The 25,870-nt window shown below is 41.3% G+C and overlaps 1 protein-coding gene across 1 annotated transcript; it reads right to left on the reverse strand.

Annotated features, from left to right (window-relative positions):
* Window positions 1-320: 320 nt before the first annotated feature.
* ANXA13 (annexin A13) lies at window positions 321-24,290 on the reverse strand. Its single transcript, XM_017826404.1, has 11 exons — window positions 24,179-24,290; window positions 11,264-11,342; window positions 8,958-9,052; window positions 7,185-7,355; window positions 6,587-6,620; window positions 6,422-6,501; window positions 5,109-5,177; window positions 4,793-4,894; window positions 2,771-2,846; window positions 1,828-1,940; window positions 321-644 (listed from the first exon to the last, which is right to left on the reverse strand). The coding sequence occupies exons 1-11, from the start codon at window positions 24,191-24,193 to the stop codon at window positions 525-527; spliced, it is 954 nt and encodes a 317-aa protein (XP_017681893.1). The 5' UTR covers window positions 24,194-24,290; the 3' UTR covers window positions 321-524.
* Between the last annotated feature and the right edge of the window lie 1,580 nt (window positions 24,291-25,870).

Here is a 25,870-nt window from a genome sequence, read left to right on the forward strand (position 1 = left end):
TGAAAGGGCAACTCACAGCCAGGGAAATCACTCTGGCCTTCCCTGTTGACAGCAGGATTTTAATCAGGTCCTGACTTAAATCCTTAATTCACAGCCTTCAGGTTGTTTAAAGAGCTGTGATAATGAGCTGAGAAGAAATTACTATCCATTTTCTCTTGGCAGGACTGTAACAGCATGACATGCCATCCATTGAATCGAGGAGAGAATAGGGATAATATTCAGAATGAGAGAAAGATTGAAAATCTACCCAGAAGAAACAATGACAGAAGATTCCTCCACATATGCAAACACAAAGAGGTCAATTTAGATCCATTTTTTTAAACATGTCTTTATTGCTTAAGGACATTTGGCAAGATAGCCATAACATAAACCTCACGTCCAACATTACTTGGCAACACATTTCCCAGTTGGAAAGAAAATAAATTGGATTTTTTTTTTGTGCTAATGCCACATATTTTGGATGCTATTTTGGAAACTAATCAAGAGGTGGCTGCTCAGCATGCCTCTTCATTCTTGGTGGCTTTTTAGTGCAAAATTGCCAGGAGCAGCTTTCTGAAGTCCCCAGAGGTATCAGATCGGACAGCTTCAGCTAATGGCTTCTTGTACATTTGCTGGAACTTCTCCTTTATTGCTGGCAGGTCGCTCTGAGGAGACAAGAAGAGCTTCTTCAGAAGAGAAATGCATGCTTTGAGTAATATGCCCTGCTCCTACCAGGACCCCGGGGGTCTGAACCAAGGTCCACCACACCTGGTGGGGGGAGGAGAGGAGAAAGCAGGAGGTCTAAAAATCTTGGAGGACTTTCAGCTTAACATTCAGATTTGAGGTAAGCTCACATCAGATGGTGTGGTGAAGGGATGCTAACTGAGAAGAGGGCCTGTGTGGAAAGCCATGCCAGGTGACTGGGGAATCTCTGCCCAGAGGTGCTGGCACAGTGTTGGTACCGGGAAAACACACACAGGTTGCTGTGAACTCCTGAGGCCATTCCATGGCGGCAAGCAGGGAAAGAGGGTCTTCCAGGAGTATGGCTAAAAGAGGGTTTTAGTAATTTTCTAGTTACTACTGGGGGGGTGGGGGTGGGGAGGGAGAAGAAAACTCCTTATCTTGAGATTTCCTGTGAAAAGGCACCTAGGGCAGAGATCTGATCTCTGTCACTGCAGGTTTAAAATGTTATCATGATTGGGCTGTGTCTTAACAGAGAGAATACCCTGGAGCCTAATTTCTCACAGCGTGGATCATTGGGAAATATGCTCTCCCTGTCCCTTTGAAAGGCTCCTCCTCTATGTCGACTGAAACAGACCTGAAGTTACAACCTACAGAGTTTACAAGGAAGACTTAAAGATTGTGCTTAAGATTTCAAATGTCTTGTGAAGTTTTGTGCTTTTTAAAATGACAGTTACCTCTTTTGGCTTTTTATTTTTCTTCCCTCCTCCCCATCTGTTTTTCCCAGCTGGAATCAGAGAAATTGGCAGCATATGTTTATAAGCAATTCTCAGTTTGGGAACTGCTGCTTCATCATTACTTAACTAGGAATTTACTTTTATACATTCTGTTGGGGCCAGACCTCCCCATGGGTTAGTTTTAACCAGGTACAGTTGACTCCACTTGAAATTGCCTGCATGCTTCCTGGTTTAGTTCTTTTGAAAACAGAAATAGATTTAATATCAAAACTAGAGTCGCCTGGGTACAGAAGCAGAGTGTGACCGCTGATGTCATTGGGCTGAAAAGGGTTTACTGAGCACATGATCTATCAGGACTCACTCCATACCCTCTACATTTGTATTTCTCCCAGAACTGATGTGAGGCACTACAGGATGCAGGATACCCTACCTCAGACCTGGTCACAAGGATGCGAATCAAGGTCTCTTCATCAGTCCCAGCTCCTTTCATTGACTTGTGCAGAAGTGTGGCAAAGTAACCTGGGCAGTCTTTGGCACAGCTGACTAGAGAAAACAGTAAGAGGCCTCATTATACTTGTATATTTATAGTTTGTGATACATCTTCAAGCAGCAGTAAATAAATAAGGAAGAAATAAAGGAAACTCTCTAGGGTTTATGCTCAGACATATGAGCTGGCAGGGCTTTAGTTCTGAGACTGGTCCTCTATCAGTATGCAAGGAGAAATCTTGGAGTTGGAATGGGGACATACAATTTTTCCACAGGGAAAATGTGTTACACAGGGAGATCAGCACTGAATACTCTGCCATTCCACAGTGAAAATGACATAAATGAGAACGAGCATTTTCCCCTCTGATGTTCCTCTTGCCCATCTATTCTTGGGGTAGCTGCTTACTCTGTAGATCACAGGGAGAAGATCCGGGAAATCCTAGATCCAGACGGATAACAGCAAAACCAGTAAGTCAACCAGAGACAGGGCACAGGCTTAAATATCAGTCACAGTCAACCCTAGTACTAAATTGCTGTTGAGGACCCTGTACATTTCTGTGGCTGGTCAGCACTCTTCTACAATGCCCAGGAATCTGCTGGAAATTATCAGCAGCCCAGGTCTCAGGGGCAGCTTGGAGGTGGCTGTTCCCTGTTAGAGGGCAAATAATTTAGCTGTGGCTGGTTGGTTTATTTCTGAAACCAAGGAGTCCAAATCACTATTGAAAACTGCCTCTTTTTTTCCTGGCAGATATATCAGCTCAGTTTAGGGCTATCTCAATGGCTGTTGCCAAGCTGTACTCAGACCCCCAACAAGCAATGTCAGGTCATTGCAAGAACTAGAAAAGAAAGGTCTTGAAACTGTTGTTTTTTTTTGTTTTTTTTTTTACCAAGAGTCAGATAAGCCTTCTCCAAGTCTCCAGACGTTTCACTTTTAATGGATTCCTCTATGTCCTTCCCACACACCTACAAGGAAAACAAAAAGGAGCCATAAGAGCTGCTGTCTGTACATGTCATCCCACTGCCATAAAACCAGCATCAGATTTGGGATCCAATGGAAAAAGGCCAATTCAGATCCTTTACAGTCTTTCCAGGGGAGTAATTCAAGGGCAAATGAAGTTCTTCTCTGGTGTAAGTGCTCACAGAGCCACTGGCACCAAGAGAGGGTCTATGCAGCCAGGCAAGGCACAGCGGTTAAGAGATGGATAACCTACATCAGTCGCATGTCTCTGGCAGCTTCTAGGACAAAGAAACTGCAGCTTCTTCTTGAGTGACCCCCGGTCAGGAGAAACTGTTTGAGCTTTGTGTAGCCACTCTGTCAAAGGCTCTGGATGGCTCCCACACAAATAAGATAATTTTTGGAGCTTTACCAGCTCTATGAAGTTTTGTTACTTATTGTCTTTGGCTTCCCAGGGAAAGTTTACAAGCACTGCAGTTGTCCCCAAGTTTTTGTATTATTCTTTAGGAAAGGGGAAAAGCAGACTACCACTTCAAAACAGAGTTTATCCTGACATTTATGAACTTCAGGAACCTCAAAGTCTTTTACTTTTCTCTGTTTTGCTTATCAGGATGGCCCTGCATGATTCAAGACTCCATTGAACTTTTAGGTCAGAGCTGGGACACCATGCATACAAGACAGTAAGGACACCTTCTGAGGATTTAGGTTAAAGTTTTGCAGGCAACCAACCTGGTTTAGATCTTGCCCTATTTATCTCTCCAACTGCAGAGGAGGACCGATTTTTGCATTACTCTAATCTTGGCCCACTTCTACTTCGAGTACAGCCAGGCAGGATGTGGTGAATTGGTTTGGGCAACCCAATCTGCTTGGCTTTAGGAATCAAAAAGCCAAGGTAGCTTGGCTATTGGAGCATTTAAATGAATCCTCAGGGTTTGGGCCACTCTGAGGGAGAGAGTATTAGTTTGTGACTGGGTTTGTTCTCCTGCCAGCAACAAACCAAAACTTGGATTAAACTGCAAACATTTTCCCAACTATTGGTTCCTTATTATGCTGACACTGAAATATGGCCTTGACTGGAGCTTTTTTCATCTTCAGTGCCCAGGGTTACAGTTTTCTGATGAACTCTGAGTCATCCCAGGGAAGTTCAGGACTGTGAGCCAGAGGCTGGAGGGGGACTCTTTCCTAAGAATAAACATCACTGCTGAGCTTCCATCTCGCTGCCAGGAGAAGGACCTTGGATCTCCCACAGCTTTTTCTTTCTGAGGTAATTTCCAGGCAAGATATCTCAGTGGAGGTCCAGGCCCAAGCATGTGTAAAATGCCTTGGTGGTTGACATCAGGAGAAGTACCAAACAGCCAGGATCCTGCTGCCTATTTTGCCTTATGTTCGGAGACAGAGGAAAGCACAGCAAAGCACCTGCACAGGCTGTCTGCCCAGCGTGGGCAGAGAGGAAGCTTCTGCTGTGCTTCTGCCCAACCAATATGAGGTGTGAAGTGTGGGGGTCAGGAGGAGAGACCTTGACAGGTTCTGCTTAGGAGAAGGAGAGGAAAAGACCAGAAAAGCAAAACCTTGCTTCAGGGCAGCAGTTTGTGAACCTGTCCCTTTGCTGTAGGAATAGGGATACCCACTGCCATGCAGCTGTGGGAAGGAAACAACATTGTGACATTTATTTGGCTGGATGTTGTGTAGATTATGAAGGGGAATAGGTTCTTCAGTGGCAAAAGATTCAGCTTTTATCCATTATTTCTGTAAACTCAGGATACAGTTGTATAAAAATGTTTTCCAAAATTCTTAAAGCATTCAAGAAGTTATAAAATGACAAAGAATGGATTGTCCACTCTACACAGAATTATTTAGGTTGAAAAAGACCCTTCAGATCATTAAATGTCCTTTTAGGGTCTGCACCTACATGTCAGGCCCTATGCAACCCACATTGCAGAAGATAATAACTCACCTTTTCATAGGCTTGAAAAGTAGCTCTCAGTTGACTATAGCTCCTCTTTGCTAGGACCACATTGAAAGCCAGCTCCTCTGTCCCCCAACGGCCTTCTCCTGCCTTCAAAATCATATGTTATTTTTTTGAAGCACTTGTTTATTCACAGTAGAGACAAGAAGTCAGCCAGAGCCCTTGATCCAAGCTCCAGCCTGAGCCCCCCTTTCTCATGTCCTTACACTGTCATTGCTCCCATGCTTGGTGTGTTTAGTCATCCTGAGGCAACCCTTGCTGCACAGCATGGGGCAAATGGGGATTTTTCCCCAAGTGCACTTACTTTATACAGATCTGAGGCATCTTGCTCAGCGAGCTCTGCATTGACCTGTTCGGTCTCATCTCGGGTTGCCTAGAGAAAAAGAGATGACTACAGAAAAAAACCAAACAAGTGCTGGTTACATATCTTAGTGGAAGGGAAGATGGTCGGCTTGTGGGCCTCACGAATACTTTGGTTATAGTTTTGCTGCCATCTGCTGACAAGTGCCTGGTGATGGGCACGGTGGGACTCGGTGCTGCTGCTTTGAACCATCCGTTCGTGTTCACCACAGCCCCCGGTTTTGCTGACTTTTTGTTGCCTATGTGATAGGGTTTATCTCCTAGTTTTATTTGCTGTGCTTGGGCCCTAATGAGATTGCAAACGCTGATGCCTCTGGAGCTGGAAGGTTCCCAGCACTTGCAGTGAAGTGCAGACGGTTTTCACAGTGCTGGATGTGCCCTAATAACTGCAAAATGTTTTCCTGACTAACCTATATACCCTAAGTGTTCACCAGTACTGTAAAGCCTGGGAGAAAATATGAAGGACTGGTTTATGAAAAAGAATATATGAATAATATGTATTTGCCACTCCTGAAAATATACTCCAGGAGATTGAAAAGAGCTGTATCAATACTTTCCAGAATGAGAATCTTAACTGTCATGTATTTAGTGATGTGACTGTTACATCTTTAAAGCTTCTTATATTTATCCAGTCTTTTCATTTCCCAGGGCTGTCAGATCTGACTGGCTACCACATTGCCTTTCTAAGTGTGATCCTATTTTTCTTAGTTATAGTGTGTGTTTATGAAGATACTGGTTTTTTTGCTTTGTTTCATGAAACGGCTTTAAAATAAAGTGTGTTCTAATGGAAAATATGCTTTTTTGGTGAATGGAAAACTAACGTAACAGCAATCTCTATCTTACTTGTTCTATATCTATCTGAATTCTAAAATACTTATCTGAGATGGAAATAAGATTTTGCTGGTTTGGGGAAAAAATCAGCATAATGGGGCCATGACCTCAAATGAGTATTCTAGCCATTACTCTGCTATAAATAATAATAAAACAATACTGTTATTTTCAAAGTATCAAAATTTATACAATTTCTTCTGGCTTTATAACTTCTGGCTATATATTAAAAAGCTCTAGATATAAAAGGCTCTTATAATGAAGAATGCCTTCTGTTTATTGTAATAACCTCATTATTATACTACGCATCATAACTACACTATTATAAATACCAGCTAATACTTATTATGATTACTTAGGGAAGACAGGATCAAAAAAAGGAAATATCTCTGTCAGGTAGCCGCATAAGAGGAAAGCCCCCAGCCTTACCTCTAGCACCATGACTAATATCTTCCGTAGGGAGCCACTTGTGTCACTTTTAACGTCAGACTCTAGATCCCTATCAAACACTGGGAAGAAAAAAAATAAATCTATGAGGGCTCACCCAGCAATAAAAACTTTAAATGAAGATATTTGAAAGATAAAACTACTTACGCCGTTTGTAGGCCTCTTTTATGTTTACAATTTCCTGGGCAAATTAAAAAAAAAAAGAAAAAGAAATATAAAAAAATTTAATTTACTAATAAATAAGCAAACAAAACACCAGCAAATCACTACCATGCCCATATTGTGTGAGGTGTAGCAACCATGGGGATGAGAGAAGCCATAGGTTCCCTGGTTCAGGACAGCACTTTGAGGGATACCTGACTCATGCAGGTGTTCCTCTGCTTTCCCCTGCATCTAGGTGAGTGCTAAAGGGCTTTTTCAGTAGGATTTCATTCCTATACCTCTGAACCACTGGAGCAGTGCCAAAGCTGCCTTTCACACATATCCAGGGATTTTTCTCTCATCAGTGTTGCCTCCGTGCCACCCACGGGAGATAGGAGCAGGACCAAGGAAGAAATTTAAATTATATTGCTCTTAACTCCTGCAGGAATTTTGGCTCTAGTGTGGCAATCTTATTACTGCATCCATTGACAAGAGGCACTTTATCCGTGGAAGTTGGGCTGATCCCTCCTTCTCCTCCCAGGTGGATGCTCTTGGCGAGCTCTTTGCCCTGCTACCTAAGGAAGGTGACACACGGTGTCCCAACCTTGTTGTTTCGTGTGCAGAGAATCTCAATCAGCAGTGACTCATCCGTCCCAGCGCCCTTCATCGCCTTCCGGAGCTCTCGGGCCTCGTACTCGCAGGGCAGGTCCAGCAAAGCCAGCACAGCCTTTTCAAAATTCCCACTCAGGTCTCCCTTCAGGGCCTCTTCCATCTCCTGCAGGGACAGTCAGGAGGGTTAGTGCAAAAGCTGAGGTGGGATTAGAGGGTTTCTTTATTTGTTTGGGGGAATTTAATGATTTAAAAGCTTCTTCTGTACCGCAAAGGGACAAAAACATTAAAACAAGGCCTTAAAATACGCACTTTTTTTTTTTTTGCAAAATAAGTTCCCTAAAAGTTTTGGTTTCAGATTGAATGAAATGATTGTCCCATCTTCAAATACCAGTCAATATCAGTCCAGTTTTTACTCTTATTTGTTTAAACAAATGCAAACTAGTGTTCTTAAAAGCTTAGCAGAAGTTTACACTGAAGCAAAACACAGAAGCTTCCTGCTTGGAAAGAGCTGCCACAGAAGGGATCAAACTTAGGAACCTTTTGGTTAAAACTAACTTATTGGAAAAAGCAACAAATTTTTGCAAAGTGCTTTGGTGCCAAGCAATCAGCATTTTTTCCCATTCAAAAAAAAAAAAAAAAATCAACCTTCTTGGATATGATCTACTTAATTCAAAATTTAGAGACCTCGGAAAAGAACTAGCCAATGTGTAAGCTGAGGATGCCTGCTGACAATGTATCTGCAGTTAACATTTCCTGTAGTATGGGAAGCACTTGACAAGTTCAGAATAATGAACGAGAAGTTATTAAATTCCCTCTTACACAACCCCAAGTGAACGCATGTGTTCAAGTCAGAGGCTGCCATCAATGCAGGCACCATGAACCCTGCAAGTTCCTGGAGAATCAGGAGAGTGAAATGGTACAACTTGTGTCTCCTTCCTGAGAGATTCACGATGCCCAGGCAAGGGAGAAGGGTTGATAAGTGTTGATGTAACTGGGAAGTCTCAAGACATTTGCTCATTTCTGATGCTTACTTTTATTAATCCTCATTATAGAACTAAATCCATAGTAGTTATGGAATGAAAATCTATATCATGCTTGCTGTAAATTTTACATATAGAAGGCTTTCAGATTCAGTGCTGACTGTCTTATTGACACTGATTAATGACTAATGAGCAAGCAGACCTTAGGAAAATACCAATTTAATAATGAGCTCTGCAGGATTCAGCTGTTTCCTGAAATAATATTATGGAAGGTTTAATTTTCTTGCACGCAAAATCATTAAGGCAGTCTATACTTCCTCCCGCAGAATTCAAGTACCTAATGAGACTTCTTAGTTTTGCAACATGTTTTACTTCAAGACTGGAATAAAATATAATTGTACAAGATCAAATAGTTTCTTTGAATTTGCATCTGGTCTCAGTGGGACTCTGACTTAAAATTTCCCTTTTACATTAACTTTTTTTCTGAATGTGCTGAAGATGAGCACAAGCTGAAATATTTTGTATTTCAGCTATGAATTATTTTATAGCTCTCCCAACTTTGATTAAAATGCTCTAATCTGGTTAAGGCTGATTTCAAGAAGACTGAGGCATAAAATTAGAAATATAATCAGTATTTTAGGAGATAAATAAATTGCTGAATCAGAAACTAACTGGTGTCCTCCTTAAATCTGCTGTGCCCTTGGTATTTTCAAAAGCAGAGGCCTATACCATGTATTACTAGAGGCATGAGGTTTGAAGCAGAGAGGCCATTTATTTCAAAATACCTTGCTATACAGAGCCTTGTACTTCTGTTTTATTTGTTGTCTCTGCTCCGATGTTCGACTTGACAAGACTTCAATAATTTTCTTTTCATCAGTTCCTGAAAAAGAAGTTGTGCATAGGAATTATTCTATCAGGAATCTAATGCAGAAGAAAGAAAATATGATCTCTAAAGAGAAAAGAAATTGCTGTACATATATCCCCACTGGCTCCACCCTTAGGATTTGTAACATCTAACATTCTTTTGAGGATAAATTTAACTTAGTCAGATACAACGTTCAGACCATAAAATAAAAATTCACCATCTCATGCTGTTCATATTTTATCAGGGAAATTGAGTCTTCAGTTTGAGAAGGTCAGACAGTGCTCCTAAAATCAGGGTTATGCCAGTGCCCATAGGCATACATGTTTTTGGTGACAATACTTGTTTGAGTAGTCCTAAGGAATCAGTCATCAGATCCAGTTTAAGTGTGTGAACTGTTGTACTGGCCCAACAGAAGGAGGGGTGTGGGGTGAGAGGCTGGGGTAGATGAGGATGTCTTTGAATCAGCTTCATTAACCCACAGCCTGGATGTACAGCCTGTACAAAATCAGTTTTTGTTAAATGGAGTCAGGAAGAGGAGCCAGAACCAGCCTTGATGGTCTGAGTCTGCTGAAGCTGCTTTGCTTGGCAAAAAGAGTGCAACGCACGGGATGCCCAGAGAGATGCAGCTGATGTGGTGCCCATCACACAGGGGAACTGAACATGCAGCACCCCTCCAGGAGAAAAGCCCTCAGTCAGCTTTGAGCTGTAACTTATGCAGTTGGTGGAAGAAGCTTACTAAAGGCAATGACCTTATTCTTGTACTTTCCTTGCCCTCAGCCATATAAACAGATGTTTGAACTGAACAGAGCTTCTGGAAGGCATTCTGTGGCTAAAGAGACAGTCATGTTACCTGGATGTCCAAAAGACACAATAGAGCAGCTATTGCATTAACACAGGTGTCCTGGTGCACTTCCACTTAAGGACCAGCAGCTTGACTCAGGCATTATTTCTTCAAGACAAGTATTGAAACGGAGAATTTGAATCAGGAGAGGCATATGACCCAGCACTGCCAAAATGCCTATAGCATGCAAAGAGTTTAGATAGCAGATCAAAGGCATCAAGCCATATGCCAGGTCTGCTGATGCACATCCTGCTGGTGGACACTGCCCCATGCTCTCCTTGTGCTTTTCCATCTGTTGCACCCACCTACTGCACTTTGTGCTGTGCCTCAGTGTTTTGGGAGCAGGGACCAACAAGGGTGCCTGAGTAGCAACCAGTACAAAGGATAAAATTACAAATTATTCTGGCATTCAGCAACAGCTAATGCATTTTCATGTCTCATATCACCACCAGGTACATGCTGGACACCTTTTGCCAGTTGGACATATTGCCCAGTTCTTCCTGCTTAGAACTGAGGCAGAAGATATGGTCCAACTTTAGAAGGAAGTATACTCCTCTCTGACAATGTGGGGTTAAGCTCTCAGTTGGAGGAGAGTCCTCTGGGAACTGTCTTGAAGGGGCTCAATTGATAAGACAGGAAAAGTTCCTGAAATTCAGCACTTAACTAGCTGATTCTTAATCTCAGTGCTATACCAGGAAGAATTGCTTAAATACATGTTTACTCTGCAAAGACCTGGAATGAATTAATAACTGATTGATCTCATGTGCTGCCTGGCTGTTTATCCTCTCCTGGACATTGTCACCTCTATGGACCTGAGGATGCCATGAAACGCTGTGCATTCCTCACTCACATTAGTGCACAGTCAGGCAGCTTACTTCAAACTACCTCAGAAGATGGTGGGAGCCAATATTTTTTGTTAAAAATCAGTGGTGCAGGTTGAAAGAACTGTATATTCCTTTCAGTTGATAGAGTTGCAGTGGGCTCTGATGAACACACTGACAGTGGTGAAGATAGAGGTGGTGATGTTTTTTGCTGGTTCCTTGAAAGCCTGGGACAGGACATATAACAATGACCTAAATCTGCCCTGACTAGCAGGACCTCACAACTGTGATATCAATCTTGGCAGCTTCATGTTCCTAGCACAGGGATATATATACAAATAGTATGTTTACCCCAATTCTCTAGAGCCAAGTAATTAACAAACTAGATCTTACCAGTCTTTGAGAAACAAGCTGGCTTCCCTTCCCTTTTATCTTCATGGGTGTGAATGTTCTTTGAGTCAGTAAGTGACAGAAAGCATAAGATTACCTTAAACTCATTGGAACAGTTGTTTTGCTCTTTATAATATTAACTGCCCTTTGTACAAAACCCAAGAACTTTCTTACCTGCTCCTTTGCAGGCACTGTGTATTTTCTTGGCATCTCGCTCTGCATCAAAACCATGATGATGGTGTTTATGGCTTGACTAGAAAGACAGAGGCACAACAGACACATGGAAAACAATTTTGCATTAGAATGACAGCAGTTTGGGCCTGGTTTTTGCTTAATCTTTGTTCACACCATCTAAACCTTGAAGTTCACACTGGGCTTTGATGAAACGCTATACTTGTCACTAGGGCTCCTTGAATGAATCCACAAATAGCTGTCACCATGTGACACACAGTGCTGAACTTATATAACTTTGTTCTGCCAGTTCTGGCTAATTCAAATAATTAAGGGTAATAACTTCATATTAGGCATCTTCATGCCAGATCAAATATTATTTGCTTGTACCACTTTAACAACAGGCAAATACAAAAGTCTTGGCAGGTGCACATAGAACCAGGCTCTGAACAAAAGTGGTCCTGAAAACCTTTCTTTTGTTGATGCATTGATGCAAACAAGATAATTGGAGATATATGACATGCTAAAGCTGTTTTTTTTGTTGGGGGTTTTGTTTATTTGTTTTTTTAATTTTTATTTATTTGTATTTTTATTATTTTGGAAAATTAGGACATGTGGCTACCTTCAGCTAAACCTGTTTGGGAAAATAACTCAAAGTCCACAGCCATAGCTGCAGTTTACAGCCTGACATATCAGTGTCAACAGAAAACTCTGTGTGCTTCTAATCTGACAAGCTGTGAATCACAAAGGTTGAAATGCTCCTATATCCTCTATTCTGCTGTTTCTCAGACAAGGGTAGAATTCTCTGAGACCACGAGGTCAGCAACAATTTCAACCACTGTAATATTATTAATCAGATCTCCTAAATGCCTAAACTCTAAAACAGTACTAAAATATAGGTCCTAGGCTTGGAAATCAAGGGAAACTATATATAGACCATGGACTCCAGGGGGTCTAAATGGGAACTGCAAGTGCTTTGGCATTTCTATTCAAATGGCAACATGAGGATCAGGCTACTTGCTTGGCAGGGCTGCCAGGCACTGGCACCACCACAGTTAATTAAGGGTTATGATACCCCAGGGCATGGCAGTCTGCTGTTAAGCCCTCCTGAAAATGTCACAGGCCTACTGAGGAGCAGAAGAGGTTAAATGGCTGATTAACCTCCTTGTCTTTGGAGATAGCACAGGGTAGAGACAATTTCTGAAAGACACTAGGCACAACATCATTCAGCTTGTGGGATAAAGAGAATTTAGCCATGTGGCTGTGGGCTATGGTCTGCCATGTACCCATCTGGCCAGAAAACGTGTTTTATTTACAAGTATAGATACAGCCTGAAAGTCTGTTTATTGGCATTCTGAAAAAGTTTCATGCTGTCATCTTCTAGCTCTGGTGAAAGAGCTACAACTCTGGCTAAAGGGGTCCTCCCTCAGGGTCAGTTCTCAAGGAGAAAACCCAAATCCAGTCCCTACACTGCTTTACCGATCTACCTTTGTGATAGACTAAAGGCCATTTGGGTACCTGGCTTTTCCAATGCAGTGAGTAGTTGGGATACAACTTACTGCTGTAGTGCAGCCATCTCACTGAAACTGAAAGTTATTTTTACAACTATAACAATTAGTAAGGTACAACAACAATAAAATAATTTCTCTTCATCTCTACAGCACAAGCTAACACTTTAATTCCCACATCATTGTGACAAATGTTGTTTTTAAAGATGTATCCTACTGTATGCTCATACGCAAGCTTCTTTAAACCTTTCAAACAACATGGAAATAAGATGCTTATAAGTAATCAATATTTTCTAATGGGAGATTTTATTTAACAGTCTTCAAATTTCCCAGGAAACTGGTCAAAATGGAAAGGGAAAAACACAAAGTTAGAAAAGAGATGCACCGATTAGTATGCAAAATTAATTGCATTCTCACTTTTCTGTGATGTTAGGGTGTAGGTGCTTCTCCTTTGGTGGCATCATGTACAAAATATATGTACTAGCAGGCTGAGAGAGATGGGGTTGTTCAGCCTAGAGCAGACAAGGCTCCAGGGAGATATCATTATTTTGGCTCTGTAGTGTCAATATGCTTATGGTTGATCTTGCTGTCTGTGTTAGGCAGCCACTTCTGAAGTTATTTTAGAGTTGTTTGCAAAGAGTTTCTTTGTAAACGTAAGGACCAAGGGAGCAGCTGAAAAATCGGAAAAAAAGGGAAAGTTCTGTGGCACAAAAGTGCTAACATATCAAATGTAGACATTTGACTACTTTGCAATTATCCAAGTGCTATTCTAATTTATATACTCTCAGATTCACTCCATCAATATGAGGGGAGAACTGTTGCTTCACATTCACTGCCTCCTGACCTGGGGCAGGAGATGCACTGGTGAGAAGAAAGAGACTTCATCTGGCATTTACTCCCACTTTTCAGTCATTCAACCTGGACAGAAACACCTGTACAAACACTGAAAGGCAAGAGCTGGTTTGTACTGCCTTGCCTTGCCCCTCAGCAAGCGCTGGGCTGTGGGAATTGCCCTTATCATGCCAGTGCTGTTGCCACTGCAGCTCCCACTGCTCAAACCCTACCACAGATGCACCTGGTCCTGGTAATGTCATGGCAGGACACTGAGAGAGTGGTTTGCTCTCTTATGTCTTGATGGCTGGTCAGTTATCCTGAGGTTGATGAGTCCCTAACTCCTGGGTACAACCTGTCATTGTAGGTGTTGTGTTTGTGTGTAGCACAGGTGAAGCAGGCAGGAAAATGGTAACACCAGAGACAGAAATAATATTGTAGGTTTATGAGGATTCATAAAGATATATATACAGAAACATTTCAAGGGAAAAATCATGTGGAAGGGAAGGAAGGCCTGTTTCTTAATGATGTTCAGGACATGTTTGTTTTAAAGCACCAGAGGAATTTACTGAGTAAGCTCTGCTAAAGCCTCTGTCTTCAAATAAATAACTGAAGGATATTAAGTGGTGTGTCTGGGGGTTACCATTCTTATAGTACTGTGTGCAATACTAGCATCAGCTGTATAGACAGGAAATCTGATACTCTGGGTAAGTGACTGTCAGGGCCAATGTCTGGGTCACTGAAAAGCCCTGGCTAATATCCACTACTTGCTGAGTCCCGGCCTTGACCTTCCCCACTGACGTATTGTTCCCAAGCAGGAGAGGGAGAGCTCTTTCAAAACTGTACTACTTCTTACCCTGTGGATTTTGACAGGTGGATTTTCCTGTAAGGGATACATGGGAAAATAAATCAATGTTTAATACCATTTCTAACTTGTAGGCATTTTTCTTTTAAAAACATGGGCAGAATCACTTTAGTATAGTTCTTGTTTTAGAGTTAGGATCTTAGATTAGATTTGAGTGTTTACTGACTTAAAATTGTTCTAGCAATTTTGGTGATAGCATGACATGGAGTCTGAAATATCAGGTGGACAGTCTGAACACAGACTTTGCAGCTGGACACAGGATGTAAGAGAACCTGCTTTCAAAAATCAGTCCGGCTCCATCTACTGATTTAATTTTCTTCTCATTTCTCTCCAATAGTTCTATATTAATTAGTGCAACCAGATCTTCGTTCGCGAAGCCCAGCCATGATGAGTGCAACCAGAGTTCTGTTGGTAAGAAATCTTTTCACTTCCAGCATGGCTGTATTTATGGCCTGTGTCAAGGCTTGTTTTAACTTAACCTGAATAGTTTTTGCCTCACTCAAGCATATTTTAGACAATAATCCTTTTCCCTTGAAACTTTGGCTAGAATTGCCATAGATTTATTTCTATTAAACTGGACAGATTATAGCTGACTTAAAACTAACACTTCTAACTTGTAAAGCACATCAAGTAGTTTTTCTGCATTTTACTTTAAGGAGCTGTAAGATGAGTTTATAGTTGAAGATGGTCTAAAATGCTTAGAGAAGGATTTGGAGATTTTTCTTTGATGTTTTAGCATGTGGAGTCCTTATGGAGCACAAAGAAACTGTTTAACAAAAAGGTCAGCAAACCCAAGAAAGACAGACGAGTGGAGGGCAGGACTGAACTCTGATGGATTCAAGGCATCAGTATTTCAAATTGGTGGGATACTGTAATACATTACAGACATTTCTGAAAACAAAATCTAATATCTTCCTCAAGCAAAAGACAACAAACCTTGCAGTAGATGCTCATCTGTCAGTAGACAAGAACAGAAGAAATGCTATCATGAACATGCCAGGTAACTTCCCATACTGCAAAAGAGAGACAATGTACCCTCTCTGAAAACAGCTGATAATGCAGCTTGAAAAATCAAAGCGATTTTTCCAGTTCCATCATCTCATGCAGGTGCCAAAAGCACGCTCAGGAACAGAGATTTATGGAGGAGTACTCTCAGAGCAATGGAAAGAGCAGCTGCTCGGGATGCTGGTCACCTACTGCAGCTCTAACACAGATCAGAACTGATAATGTACATGGATATATGCAGATGCAGACCCTTACAAGAAAATCACTAGCAAGAGCCAGCGGGAATGTGACTGCTGACCAGAACAGTCAAGATGCGGCTTAAGTAGCTTTGGGCAAAGCTCTGAAAAGGGCTGGATTTATCCAGGCATGTTGAGTGCCTACCCCTGTTCTTTATTTTTGCCAGGTCCATTTTATGTGCTTTATTTAGTGGATGTCTAAGCTCAAGCTTCTCTTTTGCTGCTGTTTTCTTTCTTTTTTTTTTTAACAGAAATAAAAATTAAATTTCACAGAAAGGGCAGACTGACCCAGCCATGCTCTTTACAGCATTAACTCATGCACTTGAGTGGGGTCTGGAATAAAATTCTGGGCAGTATTCAGTTGTCTAAACATAGGTCTCTGGTGCTGTTAGAGATGTCCCAGGGTAAGCTCCCTGCTGCCCATCAGACATGAGTGGTCTCCTGTGGGCCTGCCCCCATGAATGCGGTGTGGATGTTTCACATACCTGAGAGCATCACCAGTGGATACTGGATGTGGGCTACACAATCACACCAGAGTTTTTCCAGACATTTTCTTATGCTTCACATATATTTAATTATGTTCACAAAAATGCATTGGAGAAAAATGAGGTTTTAAAAAGAATGACATAAACTAGTTCCATGTGCAACAATCTGAGCTTTCCTCTCTACCAAGCAGGCGAGCACCAGCAGCCCCTCTGCCTGGTTTCCTACAGATTTACATCTCCTGACTGGCTCATTTTGGTGCCTTTACCACCTACTGCAGCTGAACCAATTCCTGTGATGGACACAGGCATAATGGCCTATCACTGTATGGATTCTTTGGTGTCTTATAAGGGTTGAGCTCATGCCTCAGTCTTTTAGGGGGGATTCTAATATAGTCTCTCTCTTAAGATTTTCAAGAAATGTAACAGGCACTATTAGTTTTGAGATTAACAACCTGCTGGTAAATTAATCTAAAATTATCCAGTGGATTCAAGTGTTTTTAGCTAGGGTGACAGATACATACATACTGCATTCCTCTACATCCTCTTGCATTCTGTTTCTTCAGGAAGCCAATCCCCAAACAATCCATAATGTCCCAAAGGTAAGGACAGGAACACCAGAAAACCAAATAGGCAAGTCAGAACAATTGAAAACCCATCACAGATAGGAAGCTATGGAACCTGTTGAGATTTCTCGGTTCTCACTATACACAGTCATTGAGTCACCAGTTCAAAGACCTTCAAGGAGTCCAGTCTCATGCTAATGAACCAGTTCTCTTCCAGCTTAGCACAGCTAGAGCTGTCAGGATTGGTTTAGGCAGAGGTGATCTTGCTGTAGGCAATGGATAAGTGAGCTGACACCTCAAGGTGCCTTCCAGTTCTATGATTTTCTGTCTTTCTCTTCTGTGTGGAGAGGAAAAATTTGTTTTCTCTGTCTACCAGGAAATATCCCAAACCATGTAGTCACCTTGGTAGCATAAGAAACAACAATACCAGGGTGTGCACCTCGTTAGTTAAACTGTACCTAATACACTAGGATCACAGAAGACAGCTTCTGGCAAATCAACACCTACATGATTAATTTTTTATCAACACACACATATCCAAGATTAATTATTTATCCTGGCAGAAGTCTTTAATGAGCTATAATGCAACTGGAATCCAAGATTAACTAGACTAACAGTAATGGATGGGGGAAAAAAGGACATGTTGTCTCAGATATTATGATTAAAACCTTCTAGTACATCACACATTGTCAGAATAACATCCTGTTAGCAGAACAAACTCTGAACTCCCACCAAAAGCTATACTCTTAATGACAGCCCAAACCTCATCATTCATTTTCAAGCATTTCTGTCTGTTAAGAATAAAACACAAGAACAAACATGGGAGTAGGCTGCTGTATTTTAATTCTGATCTAATGCTATAGATGGACTGAAAACCTAATGCTTTGTACTTCATCAATAGTCTGAGTTACTAAGACAGATGTTGCCAGTCGTAAAGATTTTTTTTCGCCCTATCACAGTGGTACCTTGGGCCCCTTTGACCTGGGTCAATTTTTCTGGATCACAGTAGAAGGTATGAGCACAACCAACTCAAACTATTCTATGATTCTATAATAGTCACAGCCTTCTACCACTAGATAAGGTGTATTATTCTTAAATAAAAATAATAATGTCACCTTATTTAAACCTTTGCATTCCCTTGTGTCAGCTAACAATGCAGTCGAGACCAGAATCAACACCAAGAGAGAGGAGGACAAGCCAGTTCAGTGGTAGCATCCAGCCTGCCTGACAAGCAACATCTGCCTCACCCATGGCAAAGAGCCTGGAGGAACATATCACACATCTCAGAGCTGTGGATGAGAGAGCTCTCTGAGTCAGCAGGCAGAAGATCGCTCCTCTGCCAGGAGCCTCCAGCTCTGCCATGGGATGGATGAGGGCCTTGGTGCCTCGTTGATCTGTGGTGCCTCGTGATCATGTTAGCCAGCTTGGTGTGGGGCTGCAAACTTTCCTGGGAGATAAAAGGTTGGCCTGCTCAGAAAGCTCCAGACCACCAACCAGAAAGGGCAGAAAAGCAGATAAAACTCATTTCATTTCAGTGTGAGGGTGCTCCCATAAGAAAAACTTTCAAATATTAGAGCTCTTTAATATAGCGGAGAAGCAAAAAAACCAAAATTAATTGCTGGTAGGCAGGGTCAGGTGTCATCTAACTCGGAAAGGCCATTCAGAGTGAGGATATCTCATCATTAGTGGATGGTGTGCTCACCATCTCCTATCATCCTTGCATCAGAGTAAGAGGTTCTTCTGTAAGCTCTCTCTTCAGTAAAATTCAAATAATTTGGCTCAATTATTCAGGTAAGAATTTATGTGAAATGTGAAAGCTTTTAGTACACAGGTGAGAGCGTACATATTGAGTCTTGTGTTGTGTCTGGAAAACCCATCTCACACTGGGGTGAGTTGTGGGAGGGGGGCTTAAACTCGGAAATTGGATTTTAAGAGTCTCAAACCATGACAATGGGCACTATTTAAAACCAAACAGAAGCAAACAGCTGCAGCGCGTTGCAGCAGGGCAATATCAGAAAGCACCAGGGCTTGTGCTGTGGTAATAAAGAGGCAGGGTTGACAAACACCTTTTTGACATATCAATTAGCAAGTGCTACCTTGAGACAACATGTGTCTTTTTGACCACAAGGTTCCTTCTTCTCCTAGTTTGTAAAACATACCTGTCATTTTTGTCCTGTCATTTTTTTTTGTTCGAGCATTTTTCTCAACCACGTTTTTGTCAACCACAATATGCAACTGGAAAATTGCCATCTGCCTCCTTGCCTGCTCAGAGAATGGTATCAGTCTTTCTGAATGCTATCCACCATCTGCCGGCCAGGCTGTCACTCTCCCAAATCCTTGCAGCTGTTTTATGTCTAACAGCTGTATGACAGCAACATCCTGGCTTGTTCCTGACAGTCTATTTGCCATAAAGATCAAAACAATTTCTATATGAATCTATACTGGATGATACAATATATGTAAGTCTTATGGATTAAACTTCATTACTCAACAGCCTTTGCAAGGACTCTGTGACTCTTTCCAAACTGAGAGGTGCAAACCCTGTTTTCTATATCTGAGACTAAACCTACAGTGACAATGAGATCCTAATAGAATTAATCACATTTACTTTTTCCTATTACAAACAAGTGGCAACAGTGAAGGTAATGCTCTGACAGTTAAACTGCAAAATTAAAACCATCTTTCTCCTACAATGTCCCTCCTGTTTCTAGTAGTTGTTAATATATCATCTCATAACACTTGATGACTAATTTTTTATCCAATTTATTCATGCTCATCACCATGACAGAGAAGTCCACAATTAAGAGAAAAAAATAAGTTTGGGGTGGTTCTCTCATGGCTGAATGTTATACTGTCCAGTTTTAAATGCTTCCAAACATTTCTGTAGCTGGTAGAACACCTTAATACGGAGTACTTTTAAAATCAGAGTTAGCTACCAGGGCACCATGCAGTGAGAATGCCAATGTTTCAAAACTGCAGCTTTTATTTCTAGAGGGTTCAAGCCAGATACTTAAATACAGATACCTTTGAGATGTGTGAGCACACCCAGCACCTGCATGGGGCTGGCAGAGGGGACATGGGGCTGACAAGGACCTGACTCACCTGGTGGAGCAGCTGAAGCCAAGGCAGGAAAGGATGCTAGAAATCTTCAAAAACACCATGCCTATGGATAGTCATGATTCATGCCTCATATCACTTCCTTTTAATACTTACTTTGCAAATGGAAGCCATAAAAAAAGCAAACAAATGGCTTTATTCACCTTGGACAAATCTAGTATTTCAAGTCTCTGTTATGCTGGGGCAGACTTGTCTACTATTATTTTATTGACCATAATACCTGGTTGGGAAACACTTGGAAACTGGCATATTTTGGCTCTTTTTCAGCTGAGATACCAAATCCCTGGCTCAAGTGTTCTTATGTCTTACTAAAAATTTTACACTCATTACTTTAACTAAGACTTGTGATGAGTTCTGGTAGGTTAACCTTGATGAAACTGAAGTAAATTCTTGTGTATGCCAGCGTGAAAGCTAACATGACTTAAGTATACCTAGAGAGGGCTGAAATACTTGGGCACAATCTTTGGGAACATCATGCTGACTCTTTCATGTATTTTAAAGCTCAATTATTTACAAGGAGAATAACTTGAAGGATGTTGCACCCCATCAGGGAAGCCCCAAGATGACATGCTTCTCCTCTTGGCCCTTTATTGTTTCTAAAATATTCCTCTGCAATATGCATTACCTAAACACCATCTGTATATTCATAGACACATGAAGGGCTGTTACTATGCAGATATGTATGTTTAGTGTCCAAAAAAGCAACTGTGCCCATGAAACTTGGAGATTTCTGTGTCTAACAACTTTCTACATCACAGGAAGGAGGTGGAGGAAGTTTCAAGATACATTTAGGTCAGTTGAGTCACCTAAAGCAGCAGTAATCGATCCATTGCTTCAGCCAGTAGTCATAGTTAACATAAAGGCAGAGTAAATTTTCTGGATAGCAACTGTTGAAAATTTTATATTATTTTGAAAATGGCTGAGTTCTTGTTTGACATAAGTAGCTAGAACTGTTGGGCTGCAAGTTGAACCTTATCTAAACCGTATGGCTGTGTTGTTTAAGTCAAAGATGGATTATAGTGGAACCTGGAGGTGATAATCTGATCATTCATAATAGTAAAGATGGATTGTAGTGAAACTTGAACAAAGGGACCATGGGAATGAAAAGAATCTGCCACAGCTCTTCCCCAGTGCTGAGTGGCTGAACAAGAAGTTATTTCTGTCTTCTGCTGACTGTGGGCTTATGGCCAGGGACCAAACAAGTATCGACTGTCACTGAACACTGGTCTGCCAGGGGAAGCAACAAAGAGCAATTGTTGAGCTTCGTGATGAGATAATAAAATCACACTGTGGTAATACTTGTACTAAGAAAACATTTCTACAAGGGCAGTTATGTCCATAGGTAATGGAGAAGTCCCTGTGATGTTTGTGGCCTTATGCCCAAGAGGACTCCTCGGGCAAATATGTTCTCCATGTTATACTTACTTTTTTACCTTAAAGTTCTCAAACCACAACAACCTGCCATCCCCTTCATATATTACAGAGCCCTCCCTGGCAGAAGGTTTAGGTTGCTTTAGTGAGAAGATGAAACTCAAGGGTATGCCAGAGAATCTCTAAAAATGGCTAAACTAAAACCAAAGAACTCACCATCCCCAGACTAACTAAAATCACAGAATAATGCATAAAGAGTCTTCATGTATTTTTGAGAGACAGAAGGTTAAAAAAAATTGCACCATTTCACATAAGTAAAAATCCACCAAACTTTCCAAATCATATAATAAAACCCATTGCTGCTATTCCCAAAATGTCCCCAAAGCGTCCCCAAAGCATCCTCCTTATAGCAGAGCAGCAACCCAGATTTTCAGGTGGATTGACTTTTAATATTAAGGACAGCAGAAGCATAGATAAGCTTAATGCAAGACTGAAAATAAATAAAATAATTAGAGAACTTAAATCTCTAGGGATGTGCCATCAAAAACACTGTTTGATTGTAAAAAAAAAGAACCAGACTGAGTTCAGAGATCAAAAAGGATTTGGAACTGTGCAGATTTCGAGCTATAATGTTGCATTAGGTGCAGCTGGGAACTCAGCTTCTAAGAGTTGGTGTTGGCTGGAAAATTTTTACTGAAAGCATTTTTTTCAGTCAAATTTGATTTTTTGTTTAAATTAACATGTTCAGGAAGATGCTAATTGTGATGAAAGCTCCATTTTAAAATGACATAGCTGAAAAGTTCCATTTTAACATCCACATAGTGGAACGTTTCACTGAAGAATGCTTAGCTTTCAATGAAAACTTCATTTAATAGTGGTATTACAAAAAAAAGAAGTTTTAAAACCTAAATCCATTTAAGCAAGTAAAATATCTCATTTGATATAGATGATCAATTTTATATTTCTTGCAGCAGAAGCTATTAGTAAGAATTTCACTTCTGAAATTTCAAAGCAGATGAAATTTTGGAGAGATGTGTTATTCAACGGAATGAAACAACCCACTTTTACCCAGTCAGTAGTGCCAGTATTGACCACAAAAGAGGAGTTGCCCCTGTGCATTGCAGTGCCTCCCAAAGCCACCATAATCCAACAGCAACAGGTGCCCCTTTCATCCTTCATAAAAAAAGTGCTTACTGGCTCATCTGCTGACAAACTGGTGGTCCCTATGGCTGGTTTTCGTATATCCTCTGTGAGTTTGTAAGATTTGCTCTGGAGGTTTAGAAAACACAATGCATAAGACACTCATGAGCCTACGGTTGCAAAACATGAGATTAGGAGAAAGAACAAACTGCAGCTGAAAACTCATTTTATTTTCAGGCTGTTCCAGAAGTGGTTCTCTGACACGGATGCAGGTAGTTCTCCAAGATTACCTGTAACATCCTAGTAACAACTGAATGGTGCAATTCCCAGATGAGTCATGGGATTCTCTTTCAACATGGGCTCACACATCTTCCCAACGTAGCCTACAGCACAACTCTGTTGTACTGCACCTACATCCAAGGCTACCTAGTCCAGCACGGAGCTCATATACCTGCAGAACCTGCCTGAGATGCAGTGCTGTGATCAGTCCTACCACAGATAGACCCTGGCTGGCTAGTTTAAACCTGAATTGAGTACGCTTGCTCTACACTGCATTCAGTGTACATTCAGTCCATTGAAAGGCTCTCCAGGGCCAGGATCCTCAGGAGACACCTGCCAACAACCCTGTGAAGTGTGATTACGTGGGCACCTGGGGCTTCGCCTTGTTTCCTATGCACTGGTAGGTTGCTAAACTGCTCCCTTCTCACCGCTTATCCAAACAGCCAGTCAGCAAAAAGATGGTGTCAAGATGGGACCATCCACCCATTCACAGGGAGACAAAAAGCTCCTTGGATTAGTAACTGAAGCTTTGTGCAAATGGTATGTATGGGTTCTCTTGCTCAGTCCACCAAAGAAAATGTCCTGCAGAACTGGTCCACAAGCATCAGATCCTTGGCATCTTTCAAGGTCTTGCTGACTTTGAATTAAAAAATAGTCACATGACAAAGTATTATAAATCTTAGAGAAACTGATGTCACATTAGCCTGTATCAGCAATTAGGCTGTTTTCTATTGATATAAACTGTAAAATTACAGGTTTTCAGCATTTAAGGAGAAAATGCATTGCTGACTAAATATTGCTTTTATCTATTGGTTTTAAAATTGGACCTAAAACCCCTCAGCTTATTCAGCACAAGCTACTTAACTTTCAGAGGGACCAATCATTCACTGCTATCACACACAAGCTTTTGACAATCATGTTTTTTTGAGGTTAAATGTCATTATTCAGACACACAAATGTTAGCCTATATTGTCTCAGTCAAAATTCATATAGTAATTTAATGTAGTAAATCCTGACACCTGGATTTTAACCAGGCCCTTCTGCAAGCACCACACTTTGAGATTACTCCTGTCCCTACTGTTCTGTGATAAATGGCCAGATTTTCAAAGTATTGGCCTTTGGGACAGGAATGTTTTCATATTTCTTTAAGGAATTATTTTAGCATTCAAAATGTTCCAATACAAATTTTCTAAACTAACTAAAATTTGTTTTCCCATGACATCCGACACATCACTTCTTTTTATCAAAATGAGTGTGCTGCCCTGTTTAACTAAGCCACAAGGAACATTAAAACACTTAGGACCTGTGTGTTATAATAATTTCATTATTCATGTACTGCAATGAAGCAATGTTACCAGCTACACACAAGTGTACCACACAAACTTAAAGCTGAGGTTTTAACTTTTAAGGTTAAATCTTCACTTGCACCTGTATTAATGCCATTTAAAGCGAAAATTGACAAAAATAAACCCAGGAAATTGTTGCATTCTTGACAATCCAAATTAAATAACTACTTACATGTGAACTGCCCATTTTTGCTTAGCCTGAATATGGAAGACACAACTCTTCTGCTCTTCAGTAAAACAAGCATGCAGATGGAATAGTCAACTTTTACTACAGCAGCTAAATCCTACCCAACCCTGGGTTAATCAATAACTTATGACTATTTAAATTCTAGTCATTGCAAGGTGGGGTGTATTCACTATTACCTGGTGGCTTTATTATCCCCACTATTGAATGTCATATCCTGTTGTGTCATGGAGCTGACTGGTTTCTCTAAGGAAAATCAGGATTTCACAATGTAAGCCTCGATATCATACATACTAATTTATTGCTTTGTTATTACAATGATTTAAAGCATAAAACTATTGTACCACCCAACAATAACCTTCCAAACGTTTTAGAAAGAAGGATGCCTCCTTTGAAGAGATTATATTGGATCTTATGGGATTTAGCAGTATTTAATATGTCATTGAGGACCTCAGCTCCTACAAAATATTTTGAACAGAATCTCACTGTTTTTATTTGGTTTATGTGGTCAGGTTTTGGTAGTGGGGAGTTTCAGGGGCATCCCTGTGACAAGAGACCAGGGGTTGCCCCCATGCTGGACAGAGACAGAGCCAGTGACTCCAAAATGGACCCACCCAAGGACAAAGTTAAGCCTTGTCAATGATGCTGGTGGTGTGGTAATGTATTTAACAAACGGTAAAAAATGCTGGGCAGCAGCTGTGAGAGAGGAATGAGAAAAACCTGAAAGAAACAGCCCTGCAGACACCCAGGTTGGTGAGGAAGGAGGGGAGGAGGTGCTCCAGGTGCCAGAGCTGAGATTCCCCTGCAGCTGGTGGCGCAGCCCACGGTGAAGCAGCTGTGCCACCAAAGCCCATGGAGCTCCACGGTGGAGCAGAGATCCACCTGCACCCAAGGGAGAACCCCAAAGGGCAGCAGGTGGATGTGCCCTGGGGGAAGCTGCAGGCCGTGGAAAGCCCTTGCTGGAGCAGGCCAGGAATGATAGCCTCGAGTGGAGTGGAGCCCACACAGGGGTAGGTTTTCTGGCAGGATCTGAGACCCTGTGGAGAACCCACACTAGAGCATGGAAAGAGCATGAGGAGGAAGAAGCGGCAAAGACAAAGTATTATGAACTAACTGAAACCACCATTCCCCATTCTGCACCGCTCGGGGAAAGGAGGTGGACAAGGTGGAAATGAAGGAGCGAAGTTGAGCCTAGGAAGAAAGGTGGGAGAAAGGTGGGGGCAAAGAGGTATTTTTACTTTTGTCTTTGCTTCTTACTCTTCTACTCTGTTTTTAATTGGCAATAAAATAAATTAATTTCCCTAAGTCAAGCCTGTTTTGCCCATGACAGTAATTGGTGAATATTGTTCCTGTCTTTATCTCAACCCATAAGCTTTTTTGCCTAATTTTTTCCCCTTGTCCTTTTGAGAATGGGGAGTGAGAGGGCAGCTTTGTGGACAACTGACAGCCAGCCAAGGTCCTCCTTTAGACCTCAGGTAAGATACCCAGAGAAAAATAAGAGACCAAAACAAGTACACTTGAATTTATAGCAGTTCAGGGAAAAAACCTATGTGGTTCTGTAAAAAGTAAGCAAAAGAAAATCACTGTGTTATTGAAAGTACAGTAACAATTCTAGGTTTAAAATAGTTTGACATACTTTCTGCAAAGACCTTATTACCATTCAAACACACTTAAAACCAA

The sequence above is a fragment of the Lepidothrix coronata genome, unplaced genomic scaffold (assembly GCF_001604755.1).
Source record: "Lepidothrix coronata isolate B3197 unplaced genomic scaffold, Lepidothrix_coronata-1.0 Scaffold126, whole genome shotgun sequence".
In the NCBI taxonomy this organism is placed as follows: domain Eukaryota; kingdom Metazoa; phylum Chordata; class Aves; order Passeriformes; family Pipridae; genus Lepidothrix; species Lepidothrix coronata.

Excerpts from the sequence above, each read along its gene's own strand:
- ANXA13 (XM_017826404.1), bottom strand. Across the intron at positions 7,356-8,957 it reads ACAAGGCTCTGTATAGCAAG|GAGATGGAAGAGGCCCTGAA; the intron begins GTATTTTGAAAT and ends CTGTCCCTGCAG. Across the intron at positions 6,621-7,184 it reads TCTGCACACGAAACAACAAG|GAAATTGTAAACATAAAAGA; the intron begins GTTGGGACACCG and ends TAATTTGCCCAG.